Genomic DNA, 17,101 nt, shown 5'->3' on the forward strand with positions numbered 1-17,101 from the left:
TTCTTAAACTAACCCAGTTCAAAGTGAGAAGTGCTGTCTTGGGAAAGCCAAGACTGTGGTGAGGATGCTTTTTCTAAATACTAAGGATTTATATGTTTCTCAAGGTCCAAATAGCTTAAAACAGTCGTTTAAGATATGGATGCCTTGAAAATTTGTTTATTTCTTCTAATACCATCTACTTTGTCTCTTCCCTTCTGTGGCACTTACTCGTGGACTGGCCACACACAAAAAAGATGGCAGCTCAGTGAGCAGGCAGCAACGAAGCGAGGAGGTAGCTGATCTCCGCTGATGGATGACCTGGTCTGAGTAGCCACTCACTGCTTTACAGTGGCTGCTGAAAACCAGAGACTACAAAACAAAAAGTCAAATTAGTGCCATTGATTATTATGGTTAATGTAATCAAAACTGGAGAAAATATCACAAGTTAAACATCTGATTTAAAGGCATTCTTCCTAGTATATATTATTAATTCTAATAAACAAACACTACTTAGAACCAAAAGTATATTATAGACTAAGTCCATACTAATTTCAAAATGTGGTTTTATTAAAGTACCTAAGCATCATTTCTAATTCTACCTTTTTCTGGAAAAGATGCTGTTAATTATAAATGGTGATAGCAAAACCTTCATTAGAGAAAACACTATGTATGTATGTGCAGTGAAGTTTGGTTCATTTGTTATACCATGGATGCAAACTCATGTCTTTTTTTTTTTTATATGTATTTATTGATTTTAGAGTGACAGAGGAAGGGAGAGGGAGAGAAACATCAATGACAGAAACATTAATTGGCTGCCTCCTGCACAATCCCTACTGGGGATTGAGCCCGCAACCCAGGCATGTGCCCTGACCAGGAATCAAACCGACGACTGCTCGGTGCATAGGGCAACGATCAAACTGAGCAACATCGGCCAGGATGCAACCTCAATGTCTTGAGTTAAAAACAATGACCACCAACAAAATTTTCTTTAAATTTTTCTTTAAGGCAAATCTGCTTGGCATCACATGTGTGTACTAACATAGTGTAGTGTAATTCTCGTGAGGTTAGCTATTTTATTTATGCAGTGACATCAATACAAGTGGTCAGGAAGAAGAAACAGTATCTCTTTAGTTCCTCTACCTATCATTTAAAAAATATAAATTCATTTAGATTACTGTATCAAAAGTACGTTTTCTTTTTAGTTTATTTTATTGTTAATCCTCACTGGAGTCTAGATATTTCCCCCCTCCCCCATTGACTTTTTTGAGAGTGGAACGAGAGAGGGCAGGGGAGAAAGAAATATCGATGTGAGAGAAACACACCGATTGGTTGCTTCCTGCATGTGCTCCAACTGGGCCCGGGGATCAAACCTGCAACCCAGATACATGTCCTTGACCTTGAACCTGAGACCCTTCAGTGCTCAGGCTGATGCTCTAACCACTGAGCAATGCCAGGCAGGGCAAAAATGTATTTTCAGAGACTCCACAGCTCATGTTAAAGCTTCAGTTGACAGCCATTCATATAAAAGATATAAAGTATGGAATTTGTCAGTGAGATTACATTATTCTATTTTTTAAAATATATTTTTATTGATTTCAGTGAGGAAGGGAGAGGGAGAAATAAAAACAACAATGCTCTAGAGAATCACTGATTGGCTGCCTCCTGCATGCCCCCCACTGGAGATCGAGCCCACAACCTGGGCATGTGCCCTCGACCAGAATCGAACCTGGGACCCTTCAGTCCGAAGGCCGATGCTCTATCCACTAAGCCAAACCAGCTAGGGCTACATTGTTCTATATAACAGATGCAGTTCTTTCTTCGGTGTTAGGCATTTAATGTTGGATCCTCATTTTTTATTACTTCTGTTTTACTGGTTTCTTAAATAAGGCAGGTTGATAACTTAAATAACCATATAGATGAAGATAATACACAATGTAGTCAAATTTATACACTGCTGTAAAGTCAATTAAAAACAAACTGCTAGATGAACAGTAACCAGCATCCTCTGCAGGACAATAGTTACAGTTCCAGTACCAAAAACTTCCATTACCATATCTTCAAGGTGTCTTTATTCAATACATATCTTTTCCCAAAGTAAATGAGTTCTTTAGGATCATAGTTTGATAAGTCACCTCAAGTTGTCTAGTAGGACATGTGTAACATAATCAGCTTCCATGAAACAATCAACATCTAAATAATGGTCATGAACAAAATAAAAGGCTTTAACTGTCTCCAATACAGGTGGGCCAGCTTCAGTGGTTTCTAATCACACCATAGGCAAGTCTTTGCAATGCTTTATTACAATGGTGGGTCCATGTAGTTTTGCCCAGCCAGCGTGGCTCAGTGGTTGAGCATTGACCTATGCACCAGAAGGTTGTCCAGTTCAATTCCTGGTCAGAGCACATGCCCCGGTTTCGGGCTCAATTCCCAGTGTGGGGCATGCAGGGGGCAGCCAATCAATGATTCTCTCTCATCATTGATGTTACTCTCTCCCTTCCTCTCTGAAATCAATTTAAAAAAACACACAAAAAACACACCACCACCAAAATAATGATGGGTCCATGTAGTTTTGATGTGCTTGACTTTTTTCTCTAGATATTGAGGTCCCTGTTATTACCCACAAAAGAATTTGAAGCTTCTGATAGTTTTTTGTTGTTGTTAATCCTCACCTGAGGATATTTTTTTCCACTGCCTTTCAGAGAGAGTGGAAAGGAGGGAGGGAGGGGGAGATAGATAGATGATAGATTAGACAGACAGACAGACAGATAGATAAACATCGATGTGAGAGAGACACATCGATTGGCTGTCTCCTGAACACGACCCAACCAGGGCCTGGGATGGAACCTGTAACCCAGGTACATGCCCTTGACCAGGAATAAAACCCGAGACCTTTCGGTGCAAGGGCTGATGCTCTAACCACTGAGCACATCAGCCAGGGACTGATAGTTTTTCAACATTGTCTGTGTACTCATCTTTATGTTGGCTAGCATCTACATGGAAGTTTATTCATCTCTCTACACGTTTATGTCCATTATCCTCTGAATGCCTAGTGTGAGGATCATTATGATTATCAGACTGGGTGTCACCTGATTCTTCCAATGCTGAATACTGAATAGCAAGGAGCATTACTTTAAAAACCCTATTAATGATGCACAGGTAAAGGTAAAAAAAAAATGTAGCAAATTTTATGGTTTTCTGAAAGCGCATTTCTGATTATCAGTGACAGCTACTCTTGCCCCTCCTGGGGGTGAAGAGAAGACACAAGTCTAGCAACCATTGCTCATGTCACACCCGGCTACGTACTAGTAGGTCTGCTAGTTGGGATGTCCACTGCCACTAAGGTAGCTGAGGTAGCAGCAGTAGCTGACCTAAAGACCTTCTTATTTATTTATTTATTTCATCCTCACCTGAGGATATTTTTTCCATTGATTTCTAGAGAGTGGAAGGGAGGGAGAAAGGGGGGTGGTGAGAAAAACACAGATGTAAGAGAGACAGATCAATTGGTTGCCTCCTGGATCCTTTGGTCAGCAGACAGACGCTCTAACCACTGAGTGAACCCACCCAGGGCAAGGCTTGTATTAAAAATCCTCACCTGAGCATATGTTTATTGATTTTAGAGAGGAGTGGACGGGAGGGAGGGAGGCGGGAAAGGGTGGAGAGAAACAAACATTGATGCGAGAGAGAAACATCCATCAGTTGCCTCGCATATGCACCCTGACTGGGGATTGAATATGCAACCCAGGTATGTGCCCTGACTGGGAATTGAACCCACAACATTTTGGTGTAGGGATGATGCTCCAACCAATTGAGCCACCCAGGCAGGGCTTACCTAAAGACTTTGAATTCTTTACTAACTTCTAAAGAAAAATAACTAAACAATGTCTCTGTCAGGAATTTAAGTCACCCTCATTTTAAGTATTCTCAAATGGCAAAAACCAACAGAACCCTCTTTTTATTTCACTCCTAGCTTATAAAAGTAAAAGATGAAAGCATAGCCCTAGCTGGTTTGGCTCAGTGGATAGACCATCTGCCTGCAAACTGAAGGGTCCCAGGTTCGATTCCAGTCAAGGACACATGCCTGGGTTGCAGGCTCGATCCTCAGTAGGGGGTGTGCAGGAGGCAGCCGATCAATGATTCTCTCTCATCATTGATGTTTCTCTCTCTCCCTCCCCCTTCCACTCTGAAATCAATAAAAAAATATTTTTTAAGATCCTTAAAATAAAAATAAAAAAACGATGAAAGGATAAATATTTCCTTCAGTTATTTTCTCTTCAACATTATAGTGATTAGTAAGAAAGGGATACAAATTTCACGGTAGAAAGTCCTTTTAACACAATATGTCATTTGCCATACAGTTCTGGAAAAAGTCCAACAATTCTATTTCCAGAGGTGGTCATTCTAATTAGGACATGGTTACTTATCCTATATGAGCTAGGTTAAGATGGTAGTCTCATCCTAGCTGGTTTGGCTCAGTGGATAGAACATCCACCTGAGGACTGAAGGGTCCCGGGTTCGATTCCAATCAAGGGCATGTGCCAGGGTTCCGGGCTCTATCCCCAGTAGGGGGCGTGCAGGAGGCAGCCGATCAATGATACTCTCTCATCATTGATGTTTTATCTCTCCCTCTCCCTTCCTCTTTGAAATCAATAAAGTATATATTTTAAAAAAAGATGGTAGTCTCATTGGAAGTCACTAAGTCAAGGTGATTTATAAATTTCTGATTCCTGATTTTTAAAAAAATAATTCACAAGTCAAAATGTTCAACATATACAGCCTTTAGCTTTAGAGAAACCCTGACTGCCCACCCTATTTTACTCAATCTATACTTTTCTAGATTATATTCTCTTAACATTGATTCTACCCAACCTTCCTTAATACAGCGAGTGCATGGTACCACACTATCCACATTCTCTTCACATAAATGACATGAACTGCTAGACACAGAAAAATTCAACATGTAAAAAAGGACACAAAGGACACCTTAAACGCCACTGTGTAGGACAGAAAAGAAGGGTCATTATTTCTTTAGTCTATTTTGGCCTAAAACAAATTAGAAAAAAAGAAACAGAATGTCACACTATAAGAGATGTAACTTGGTTATAATGTGTCCTAGCTTTTGCTATTCTGTTGTCCCTTCCTCATGTTTTTGAATGTCTCATTACATTATTGACAATGGCATCTGTATGCATCTTGCTGCCAGCACAATAACGTACACAGCAGTGAAATCAGGCTTTTGTAATTCTTTTGGCCCCATGTAAAAGTCAAGTGAAAATAAGTAGGGCAGAATTATAGAAAACACAGACGTTTTCCCCTCAGATACAGACGTACCCATTCATACATAAAAAATAAAAATAAATAAAATATATATGTATATTGATTTCAGAGAGGAAGGGAGAGGGAGAGAGAGAAATAGAAACATCATTGATGAGAGAGAAACATTGATTGGCTACTTCCTGCAACCCCCCTACCCGCAATGGGGATTGAGTCCGCAACCCAGCATGTGCCCTGACCGGGAATCGAATCGTGACTTGTTGGTTCATAGGTTGATGCTCAACCACTAAGCCACACAAGCTGGGCCTATTTATACATTTTAAAATTGATATTTAGAGAGCGGAAGGGAGAGAGAAACATTGATGTGAGAGAGAAACATGGATCGGTTGTGTCCTGCACATGCCCCGACCGGGGATTGAACTCAAAACCTGGGTATGCCCTGACCAGGGATCGAACCTGCGACCTTTCAGTGTATGGGAAGATGCTCCAACTGAGCCACACTGGCCAGGGCTGGACTTACCCATTTAAAATGGGCTCATATTTTGCTCTCCATGTCTTATTTAAAATTTAAAAGAATGCTTATGTTAACATTAGTTCTTGGTTACTTAGAAATTGATTTTTTTGTTCTTAAATAACATCAAATTTATTCACACTGGTTGGGCAAAAAGTCTCATTTCAAGTGAAAGGGCATAATATTTATAAATCAACTGCTAGACTACATGGATTCCACTTTCAGAGATATTTTAAGTGACCAAACAAAAACAGGGAAAGTAAAATAGAGACAAAGCCTGAACACAATGGCTTCCCAGAGCTTTCTACAAGAGGTGTTGGCAGCTTTCACAATCTAAGTAAATGATAGATAGATAGATAGATAGATAGATAGATAGATAGATAGATACTGTAGTTGCAAATTAACATTTAGTGAAAAAGTTTTTGAAAACTTCCTGTTTGGGGGATTCTTCATCAATAGTCAAAGCTCTCTAAGCCTTTAATAGAGAATAGTGTTTAAAACTTAAACACACACCACTCTTTAAAAAAATATTATGTTTAGATCCTTTTGTATATTTTAAATTGCAAAATCTGAAATGTCCCCAATTTCATGAGTTAGTTGGCTTACTAAAGTTGGAGCATATATAAGCTTTCAATACATATGATGCCTAATTACCATGAAAAAGTTTGAGACTGAGATAGGAGATAGAAACAATGCTGGTACTCTGTTCCTGTCAATCATCATTCTTAATGTAACATTTAACTGGTTATAGTATAAAATCTGTTTTTCCTCCCCAAAAGATGGCTAAATGGTATATTTCCTACAGAATCTGGTTTTTGTCTAAAACAATAACAACAAAAAAGATTCATATGTGTGAGACTTGCATTCTTTTTTTTTTTTTTTTTTGGACACTTGCATTCTTTAATCCCTGCAAAACCATACAACAAAGGAGTTCTGTCTAAAGCCCACAGAGGCAAGGGAAGTATGTAACAACTAGAGGCCCGGTGCATGAAATTTGTGCACTTGGGGGAGAGGGTCCCTCAGCCCAGCCTGTGCCCTCTTATAGTCCGGGATCCCTTGGGGGATGTGCAACTGATGGGGAGCGGGCCTAAGCCGGCAGTCGGCCATCCTTAGCGCACCAGGGAGCAGCTCCTGTATTGAGCATCTGCCCCCTGGTGATCAGTGCACATCATAGCAACCAATTGTTCTGCCATTCAGTCGATTTGCATATTAGCCTTTTATTATATAGGATAAATTTATGAAAGTTTTTAACTAAATACTATTTCTTCTTGAAATTCTCACCAGCAAAGCAGGATGGAGCACAATGAAATTAATTGGAACATAGCATAACAAAAGAAGAAAATATCAGATAAGCATTCTTGTCAAGAAAGAGATTTTTAAAAGGCCCCAAACTTTGTTCAAAACAACAGTGTCATCTGTTATTCCTTTGATATTTATGTATTATCCCAAAGACATATTATGAAAATGGTACTTGAACTCTGTAACACAGAATTCAAATTTCATATTCACTGCCAGGTGAGAACAAGGGTATGCTGGAGGGAAAAAGGGAGGTTCTCACTGTCCAGATTCATTGCATTCATGTGGGGTCGGGGGTGGGGGTAGAGGGAGAGGAAGACATTAGGATTGGGTTAGAATGCTGAATATGATCTCAATAGTATGTGACCTGTGATAGCTCACCAAGAATAAGATGACAACATGTAGCTAAGTCAACACTCATTATGTGTCCTCAGAATAATAAGAACAAAGCCTTCACCTCAGTTCTGATGACAGAAAGCTGTATTTAGGAGACAGGCTACTGGAACAATACCTACTACTGTTTATAAAAGAAAGGAAGGCATAAAAGGGAAAAGAATAAAGGATTCTCTGCCTTAAGAGGATAAAGCTGACTATGTGAAAACTGATTCAAAGCTAATTTGGTAGCTACAAAGGAATTTTAATTAAAAATTATTATTTGAATAGTGCAAGAGAAAGATTCCCGACACTCACTTCTGATTTTAGCATTTCCCCTCTCTCTTTTCTCAGGTCTGTCTGTCTGCTTGAGAATAACACCAACCTTTACTTTTAAGACTGATCTTGAACATGGAATCTAGATTCAACTCATAGGTTCTTCCATCAAAACTTTGAAACGTAATTTGTGTTTACTTGATTATTAAAACAAGGCTACTCCACTTCCTAGTACCACAAAAGAAAGCAAAACAGAGTTGGAGTAACAGCATCTCTTCAGCATTATGTTTATGAATAATAAAATTTATATAATCAGAAGTAAATTGGCAAATCAAATGAAAATGAAAGATACAGAAGAGAACATAGCTTGCAAGGAAAAGTTCTGCTCACAAGGGGTTAGGTCTTATGAGCAATGAATTCCTCCTGTTGGAGATGAAAGCCAGATATGATACTGTATATAATATAAATACAGTTGACATTTGCTGTGGCTAATAAAACTGTAGACAAATGAATGACCTGGAGAGCAGGGAGAAATACCAACATCTTCTCCAGTTTAAGAACTTTCATGGTGTCACAGTCAGAACCTGTCTATAGCCTAAGCCAAAATCTCAGAACAGTGAATACCAAAACAAACTTTATAATGAAGTAACCAATATAAAGGCATCGGCCCAGCAGTAAAGGTCTATGGTCCTTTTGAGATGTTCACAATTTTTTGGATACTCCTTTCTTCAAAAGGTAGAATGTAATTCCCCTCCCCTTGGGTGTGAGCTAGATGTAATGACTCCCAAAACTAGCTCATAAGGCACTGTGGCTCCTCCTCACTCTTTTTCTCTTGAGTCATTCACTCTGGGGGAAGCCAGCTGCCATGCCATGAGGACATTCAAGCAGCCTCGTGGAAAAGTTGATACAGCAAGGAACTGAGGCCTCCAGCCAACAACAACTTGCCAGGCATGAAAATGAGCTACCTTGGAAGCAGATGCTATGTCTCTAGTCAATCTTTCAGGTAACTGTAACCCTAGCTGTTATTTTGACTTCCTAAGAGCCAGAACCACCTACCTGAGCTGCCCCCAAGTTCCTGACCAAAGAAACTGTGAGATATTAAATGTTTATTGTTTTAAACTGCTAGGTTTTAAGGTAATCTGTTATGTAGGTATCCTACATAATAAAATGGTAATATGTAAATTACCATCACTCCGCTACGCCCATGATTGGGCCAGCGGGAGGCTCAGGGGGCGGGACTCAGGGTGGCCGGGGTAGCTGATTGGGCCAGCAGGACGCTGAGCGTCTGCGCCATGGCTGCGCTGGAGGCTTTCTAAAGGCCTGGTGCACCAGCGGACAGACAGCCAGCTCCCCCGCGATCGAAAACCAAAGCGGGGGAGCTGGCTGTCTGTCCGCTCTGGCACAAGGCCTTTCGAAAGCCTCTGCCGCGCCGGAGGCTTTCGAAAGGCCTGGTGCACCAGCAGACAGACAGACAGCTGGTGCACCAGGTGCATGATTAAATCATGCACTGGGCCTCTAGTCTGTATAATAAAAGCCTAAGCAACCGTTACGTCTGAATGACCAGAAAGACCGGTCACTATGACGCACACTGACCACCAGGGGGCAGACGCTCAACACAGGAGCTGCCCCCTGGTGGTCAATGCACTCCCACAGGGGGAGCGCTGCTCAGCCAGAAGCCGGGCTCACGGCTGGCAAGCGCAGCAGCGGTGGCGGGCACCTCTCCCACCTCCGTGGCAACACTAAGGAGCAGCGAGCCGAGCGATAAGGAGCCAGCAGGCAGGCGGTAAGGAGCGAGAGGTCCCGGACTGCGAGAGGGTGCAGGCCAGGATGAGGGAATTTTGTGCACCGGGCCGCTAGTAGCTATATAAGGGCTAATATCCATAATTGACCATTTTTGCAATTACTCTTGAGATTTCCATTCATTAACTACCTCTACAAGTATTCCTCAGTGTCAAGAAGTACATTTAGTTCTCAGTTCAAATGCAGGAAAAAAATAACTGATGTACAAAAATAAAAAGAAATCAATAAATGATTAAACAGGTTACCAATACTACTGATGTTTCCCAACCCATAAGAAAAAGTTAGGATTCTTCACAAAATTCTATTTTAAATACTGAGAAAGATTACACTTTTTTTTTTTAAATCCTCTCTTGAAGATATGTTTTTATAGGTTTTAGAGGGAGAGGAATCGGAGGAGAGAGAAACATTGATGTGACAGAGAAACATCGATTGGTTACCTCCCATATGCTCCTCAATTGGGAATAGAACTCGCAACCTACATAAGTGCCCTGACCAGTAATCGAACCCTTTTGGTTTATAGGATGATGCTCCAACCGAGTCACTCGGTCAGGGCAACACTAGACTTTTAATTTTAGGCTGAAGGACATTGCCTGAGATAAGAATATACACCAAGTTCCAAAGAGAAAAACAATAATACAATGCACCAACACTCACAGGTCCTTCAGCAAACATTTATTTCACCTTCTAAGTGCAAGGTGCCTAAAATAACCAGACCACAAAGACAAGAGGGACTATATAAAATGCCCAAATATCTAAATTGTATTCTTACTTGGGGGGGGAGGGGGAAGGAATGAAGAAAAAAAGACAACTTGTATTAACAGTGCCCTTTTTCATGTTAATTAAGCCTAGTTTTTGTCTTTCTGGACATTATAAAACATTCTTATGGTAGAGAAGTATCTTCCTATTAATTATAGAGCTCCTACCAGTATTCACTAGAGTTTTCTACCACATAAATTACCCCTTCTTCCTTTCCAGGCTTCAAATCTGAGTCTCCTCTTATAAACTCAACTTTGACTTAAACCCAACTGTCCCTCCTGAAATACCTTCCTTTATATTTTCTTTCTTTTTTTTTTTTTAGGGCTTAGTGCCATTCGGGCTGGTTTCCTTGGTCTTTCCTATATTTTTTTAATTGTCATCCTTCATTACCCACTTGGTACACTTTCTAATCAGAATCTTTCTCCCTGTAAATCCCTGCATCTGATTCCTTCTGCACTCATCCCAGGGATTGAACCTGCAACCCAGATATGTACCCTTGACTGGGAATCAAACCTGTGACCCTTCGGTGTGCGGGCTGACACTCTAACTACTGAGACACACTGGCCAGGACAAAAATGCCATTTCTATAATGACTTTTTCATCCATTTCAACCTAAAGCAATCTTCCTTGCCTGGCTGTGTGGTTCAGTGGTTGAGCATCAACCTATGAACCAGGGTCACAGTTAAATACCTGGGTTGTAGGGGGCGTGCAAGAGGCAGCCAATCAATGATTCTCTTTCATTATTGATGTTTCTCCCTCTCTGAAATCAATAAAAATATTTTAAAGCGATCTTCCATTCTGAACCTTACCATTAATCATCTACCTCTAATCTAGCAATTAATTATGTCTTCTTTCAACTTTTTTTTAAAGAGGAATATGTATTTAAATATATTTTATTGATTTGATTTTTTTACAGAGAGGAAGGGAAAGGGATAGAGAGCTAGAAACATCAATGAGAAACATCGATCAGCTGCCTCTTGCACACCTCCCACTGGGGATGTGCCCACAACCAAGGTGCATGCAATTGACCGGAATTAAACCTGGGACCCTTCAGTCCGCAAGCCAACGCTCCAGCCACTGAGCCAAACCGGTTAGGGCTCTTCTTTCAACTTTTATCTTGAATTGTTTTTATTTAAAAGTCTTTTTAAGTTTGTACATATATTTTTCCTATGTGCGTGAATGGCTTTTCAAACTTGACTATTAACACACCTTGCCCACAGTAGACATTGGTGCATGACAGGTTTGTTTACATATGCTTTCCCATTGGGAGGAGACTATTCTGAAGGTAACTAGTACCAGGGGGGAAAAAAGGAGTATTAGTCAACTCCCAACCACTAAGCCAAGATCACATTCTGTCACGGGAGATTCAATCAATCAATAAGTTCTTCTGACATACAAATCAATCTGCCTATTTACTCAATCTCATTGGCCCTTGGGATCAAAGAATTGAAAACAGCATGAGATAGAAAGAATGAAGGCTGTGTGAAAAAGAATGCTGGGTCCTCCCTTCTATCACTATTTCTTACTAAATTAGGCGTCTTTTACTGTGCAGATTAGTGGTCTCCAAAGAAAGCACATGCAAGTTTCACAATGTAAATAATATGAATATGTTAGTATGTTTCTCATTTTAAGGAAAATAATACATAGGTATTGATGAAATGGATTAAGAATGTTTTAATAAATGGGGACATAAAAAACATTTGGGGACCACTGGCCTACACTATCTACTCTACAGAAAAGAGTTTAAAATAAGTTTTATAAGCTGATTCTAAAATTTACATGAGAATTTAAAGGGCCACTCTGGCTGGTGTGGCTCAGCTGGGTGGAGCATTGTTTCATGCACCAAAGGGTCACCAGTTCAATTCCGGATTAGGGCACATACCCAAGTTTCGGGCCTGATTCAGGATGCATATGATGTTTCCAATTGATGTTTCTCTTTTGAATCAATGTTTCTCTATCTCTCCCCTCTCCCTTACCCTCTCTCAAAAATCAATAAAAACATATTAAAAAAAAAAAAGAAAATGTAAAGGGCCAAGAACAGTCAAGGCACTACTGAAGAACAAAGCTAGAGAACCTGTGCTATCAGTTATCAAGACTTATGAAGCTATAGTTATTAAGATAGAGTGAGACTGGTTCGAAATAAACAAATGGAACAGAACTGAGTCTAGAAACCAACCCAACACTGTAGTGCAATGGGTAATTATGTTACAGTAAGGATGGTCTTTTCAATAAATGGAGTTGGGTAAATGGAGTTGGATATCTATATGTAATAAAAATGACAACCCTTAACAGAGACAAAAAATCCCAATTCCTTGTACATCTGAATTAGAAAGTAAATTGAAAATTCACTCAATTGGTTAGACCATAATCCCAATACGCCAAGGTTTCAGGTTCGATCCCCAGTCAGGGCACACACAAGAATCAACCAATGGCCCAGGCCAGTGGCTGTTGGTTGGAGCATCGTCCCATACACCAAAAAAGGGTTGCAGGTACGGGAGGCAACCGATCGATGTTTCTCTCTCACGTCAATGTTTCTCTCTCTCTCTCAAATCAATAAACATATCCTCAGGGGAGGATTAAAAAAAAAGAGAATCAACCAATGAATACATAAATAAATTAAACAAATCGATGTCTTTCTCTCCCTATTAAAAAAATCAATTAAAAAATACTTTTGGCCCTAATCGGTTTGGCTCAGTGGTTAGAGCAGGGGGTCCTCAAACTTTTTAAACAGGGGGCCAGTTCACTGTCCCTCAGACCGTTGGAGGGCCGGACTATAGTTTAAAAAAAAACTATGAACAAATTCCTATGCACACTGCACATATCTTATTTTGAAGTAAAAAAACAAAACGGCAAAAACACCCGCATGTGGCCCGCGGGCCGTAGTTTGAGGACGCCTGGGTTAGAGCATCAGCCTGTGGACTGAAGGGTGGAGGGTTCGATTCCAGTCAAGGGCATGTATCTCGGTTGCAGATTCAATCCTGGCCCTGGTCGGGGCGCATGTGAGAGGCAACCAATTGTTATGTCTCTCTCACATTGATGTTTCTCTGTCTCTCCCCTTCCCTTCCACTCTCTCTAAAAAACAAAACAAAAAAAACTTTTGGAGAAAAACATAGAGAATTATCTTTAGACCTTGGTATAGGCAAAGATTTCTTCAACAGGACACAAAAATGCTAACTTCAACATAAGACACCACTGAGAGTTAAAAAGTAAGCTACAGAGTAGAAGATATCTGCAGTACATAAAGAACTACAAGTCTCTAAGAAAAATACAGACAGCCTAATAGAAAAATAAGCAAGGATCTTCAATAAGCATTTCATAAAAGAGGTTATCTAAATGGCAAATAAGTATTAGAAAAAGTATTGAATATCATTATTCATAAGGGAAATATAAATATAGCCTCAATGATATACCAACACCCAGAAGGGCTAAAATGAACTAACAATACCACATTCTGACAAGCATGTACAGCAACTAGATCCTCTGGTACACTGTCAATGGGAGTGAAAATTCATGCAATTGCTTTAGAAAACTGTTTGGCATTATCTATTAATATTACCATATGCATACCCTATGACCCAGAAATTTGCCTAACAGATAAATGCCCCACAAAAGTGCATATAAATTTCAATAAAGGTACGTAGAGTAATGTTCATAGCAGCACTATTTGTAATAACAAAAACTAAAAACAACCCAAATATTTGCCTAGAGTAACTTGGGAGGGCATTGGAGAGGATCAGTGAATGGAAGTGAGCACAAAGGGGCTTCTGGAGTAGAGTTCTGGTAGTATTTTGTGAAGTTATTAAGCATGTCAATATCTCTAGAAGGAAAGATCAGGCAACAAGAGAACAGGCTTAAATGTTTTAATGTATTATACTTACTAACTCTCCCTGTCTCTCTAATCTACTTGACCTGATATTTACTAAAGGAAAGCAAATGTCATCTTTTTAAAAAGTTAGTTGCTTCTTAGAATCATGAGATCAAATAGTTACTAATTAATTTTGGTAGGAAAAGATATTTTTAAACCTCCCAATAACTTAGGGTACTGGTTATCATTTCCAAGTTTCCTACTCCCCCAAGCTTTAAAGATGGTTCGCACATTTATATATTAGCCCCTTTCTAATCTTTCTAGACTTTTCTTGTCTTCTGAGTTTCTAATTCACCATATGAATTATAGCAAATACCTCTCAAGTAATATTTTCAGAATATTTGCTGAAAATAATAAGCATAATTGTAAACCTGTTTTCTCTCTGATGTCACAGTAGGGCCCCTATTTAAACAAAGGGTCCTTCCTAGAATTTTTAAATTGTACTAACAATGACAAAAGTACTTTTGTAGACCTCAATGACAGCAAACAAGTCATAATAGCAATGAAAGGCACAAAGCACATACACGATGAATTTATCTCACACAAAACAACAAACAAAAAGAATCCAAAATCCAATTGACAAATTCAAACATCAGCACAATAGATAATTATTACATTTAAGTTTCAGCACTGTTAATATTTGATGAATTACTATGTTTTTAAAATATACTTGTATTGATTTCAGAGAAAGGAAGGGAGAAGAAGAGATAGAAACATCAATGATGAGAGAGAATCATTGATCGGCTGCCTCCTGCATGTCCCCTACTGGGGATCAAGCCCGAAACCTGGGCATGTGCCCTGACTGGCATTTGAACCTTGACCTCCTGGTTCATAGGTAGACGACCACTAAACAACATTGACTGGGCTGATGAATTATTTTTAAAAAGACTAATTTTTGTCTTTTTCTTCACTAATCATTAAGAAAATAAAACAATTAAAAACTTGCAGGACCAGAACAAACTATGACATTGAGAAGTGTGATTTTGATATATGTATGCAAAAATATCATGAACTTTAAGTTTTAACTTTTATACTCTTTTTTTTTTTTTAGCTTTTAAAAACCAGTGTTTATTTTGCAAGTAAAATGTTCAAGAAACTTAAAAAAGGTTTAAAGGCCTAGGGATATCCAGGTTTAGGCAGGTGCTGACTATTGGTTTCCCGTTACTAACGCCTAAACATCTATGTGCTGGATTCTGTAGTTCCATGATTTTTCTTGTTAGGAAGTTAATTACTCCGACTCTCAGCGGTGTACATCAACATTTACCACAATAAGAACGATATAAAAACAGTGGCGGTAGCTATCTATGTCATTGCCAAGGGAAACATTTTCTGACCCAGGGAGAAACCTGCCACAGCAAATCCAAAAATCAAAATCGTTAATCCAGTAAAGAAGAAAAAGCGTTGTTTGCAGAATCTATATGAACACTTTCTTTGGATTATTCTCTGCAACAGAGTCCGCTGACCATAAACTCGAGGTGTTATGATCACGATGAGTCTTCTCTTGGCTAATGCAGCTCTTGAATAACCAGAAAAGTCAAACTCCTTTCAAGACGAGATCAACTTTTATACTCTTAACTAATGAATTTTGAAAATCTGTACTAAAGGATAAGGTGTCCAAAATTTCCTTCTTTACTCTTCTTTGCAAAACAAACAAAACCAATTTTATCTAGATGAATGTTTCTTGAATAAGAAAAATTCAGTTAAGAGAAAGCACTATGAGAAACAGTATAATAATGGTGAGAGGCATATTCTAACAAGGCCATTCTTGGGGGCTGGTTCCCATAATAAAACTGTTCAAGTTTGAATCTGTTGGTTCTTTCAAAATCACCTATTTTTATTTAAACTATCTTTGAATATCAGGGATATAACAGATATATACCAAAATATACTAAGACACAGATGGACTTTGATCACTAGAGCTACATGTCAGGGTAATTCTGGAATGAAATAAACACACTGCTCTCTGAGCAACTTCTGGTCTTCTCTTTCATATTAAGAAAGTGCTACTATTCTGTAAAGTCCAAAATGTCAGTTCCTTTCCTTTCACACTATTACAAGAATGATCCAGAATCTTCTACATAGTGACTTCTCTTTATCTAGTCCTCTAGCTATTCTAATATTGGGCAGTCATCTAGTACTGTATTTTTCAAACCATGAGTAGGGTTGGTCATGAAATCATGTTTTAAAAATATATCTTTATTGATTTCAGAGAAGAAGGGAGAGGGAGAGACAGAAACATCAATGATGAGAGAGAATCATTGATCAGTTGCCTCCTGCGTGCCCCCTACTGGGAATCAACAACCCGGGCATGTGCCCTTGACTGGAATCGAACCTGGGACCCTTCAGTCCACAGGCTAACGCTCTATCCACTAAGCCAAACCAGCTAGGGCATGAAATCATTTTTTAGTAGGTTCCCACCAACATTTAAAAAAAGAATAAAAGAAAAAACAACCAGGGTACACTGTATATGTGGTTACATATAGTTTTGTGAATTTTTTGTTTTAAAATTTTATGTATGTGTAATATTTGGTATATCTACATACTTATCAGGTGGTAATATAAAATATTTTTAACTAGAGTCATGATCACAATTCAATAGCCACAGATATAATGGGCTTTATTATATTTTTAATAACTGTTACACATGGAGTTTCAACAACATAATTCTTTATTTAGAACCTGAGCTAACCTTTAAGGCAAGATACCATGTAAAGATCATCCTGCTTATTTGAAAGCAGAGAGTTCTTAGGATAGATAGATCAACAAATTACAAAATGCACTGCCTGGTTGGTATTTTAATATATGTATGTTGTAGACTAAAAGCAGAACAGTGTTTCTACACTTACATAATTAGCTTTCAGGTTCCTGTGGCCTACTATAGTGCTCAGTAACTCAGTACACATTCTAAGCCACTACAAGAGCAAATATCTATCCATAACAGAAAATAAAATTTAAAAAGAGAAAATGGAAGTGAC

The 17,101-nt window shown here is 39.0% G+C and overlaps 1 protein-coding gene across 1 annotated transcript in view; it reads right to left on the bottom strand.

The window, feature by feature from the left end:
- INO80 (INO80 complex ATPase subunit) overlaps positions 1–17,101 on the bottom strand; it is a 171,031-nt gene that overhangs the window by 61,796 nt on the left and 92,134 nt on the right. The window contains exon 25 of the mRNA XM_079768167.1: positions 208–348. Coding sequence (XP_079624293.1) covers positions 208–348 — 141 coding nt within the window. The remainder of the gene's footprint in view (positions 1–207; positions 349–17,101) is intronic.

The sequence above is a fragment of the Cnephaeus nilssonii genome, assembly GCF_951640355.1.
Source record: "Cnephaeus nilssonii genome assembly, chromosome: 4".
Lineage (NCBI taxonomy): Eukaryota > Metazoa > Chordata > Mammalia > Chiroptera > Vespertilionidae > Cnephaeus > Cnephaeus nilssonii.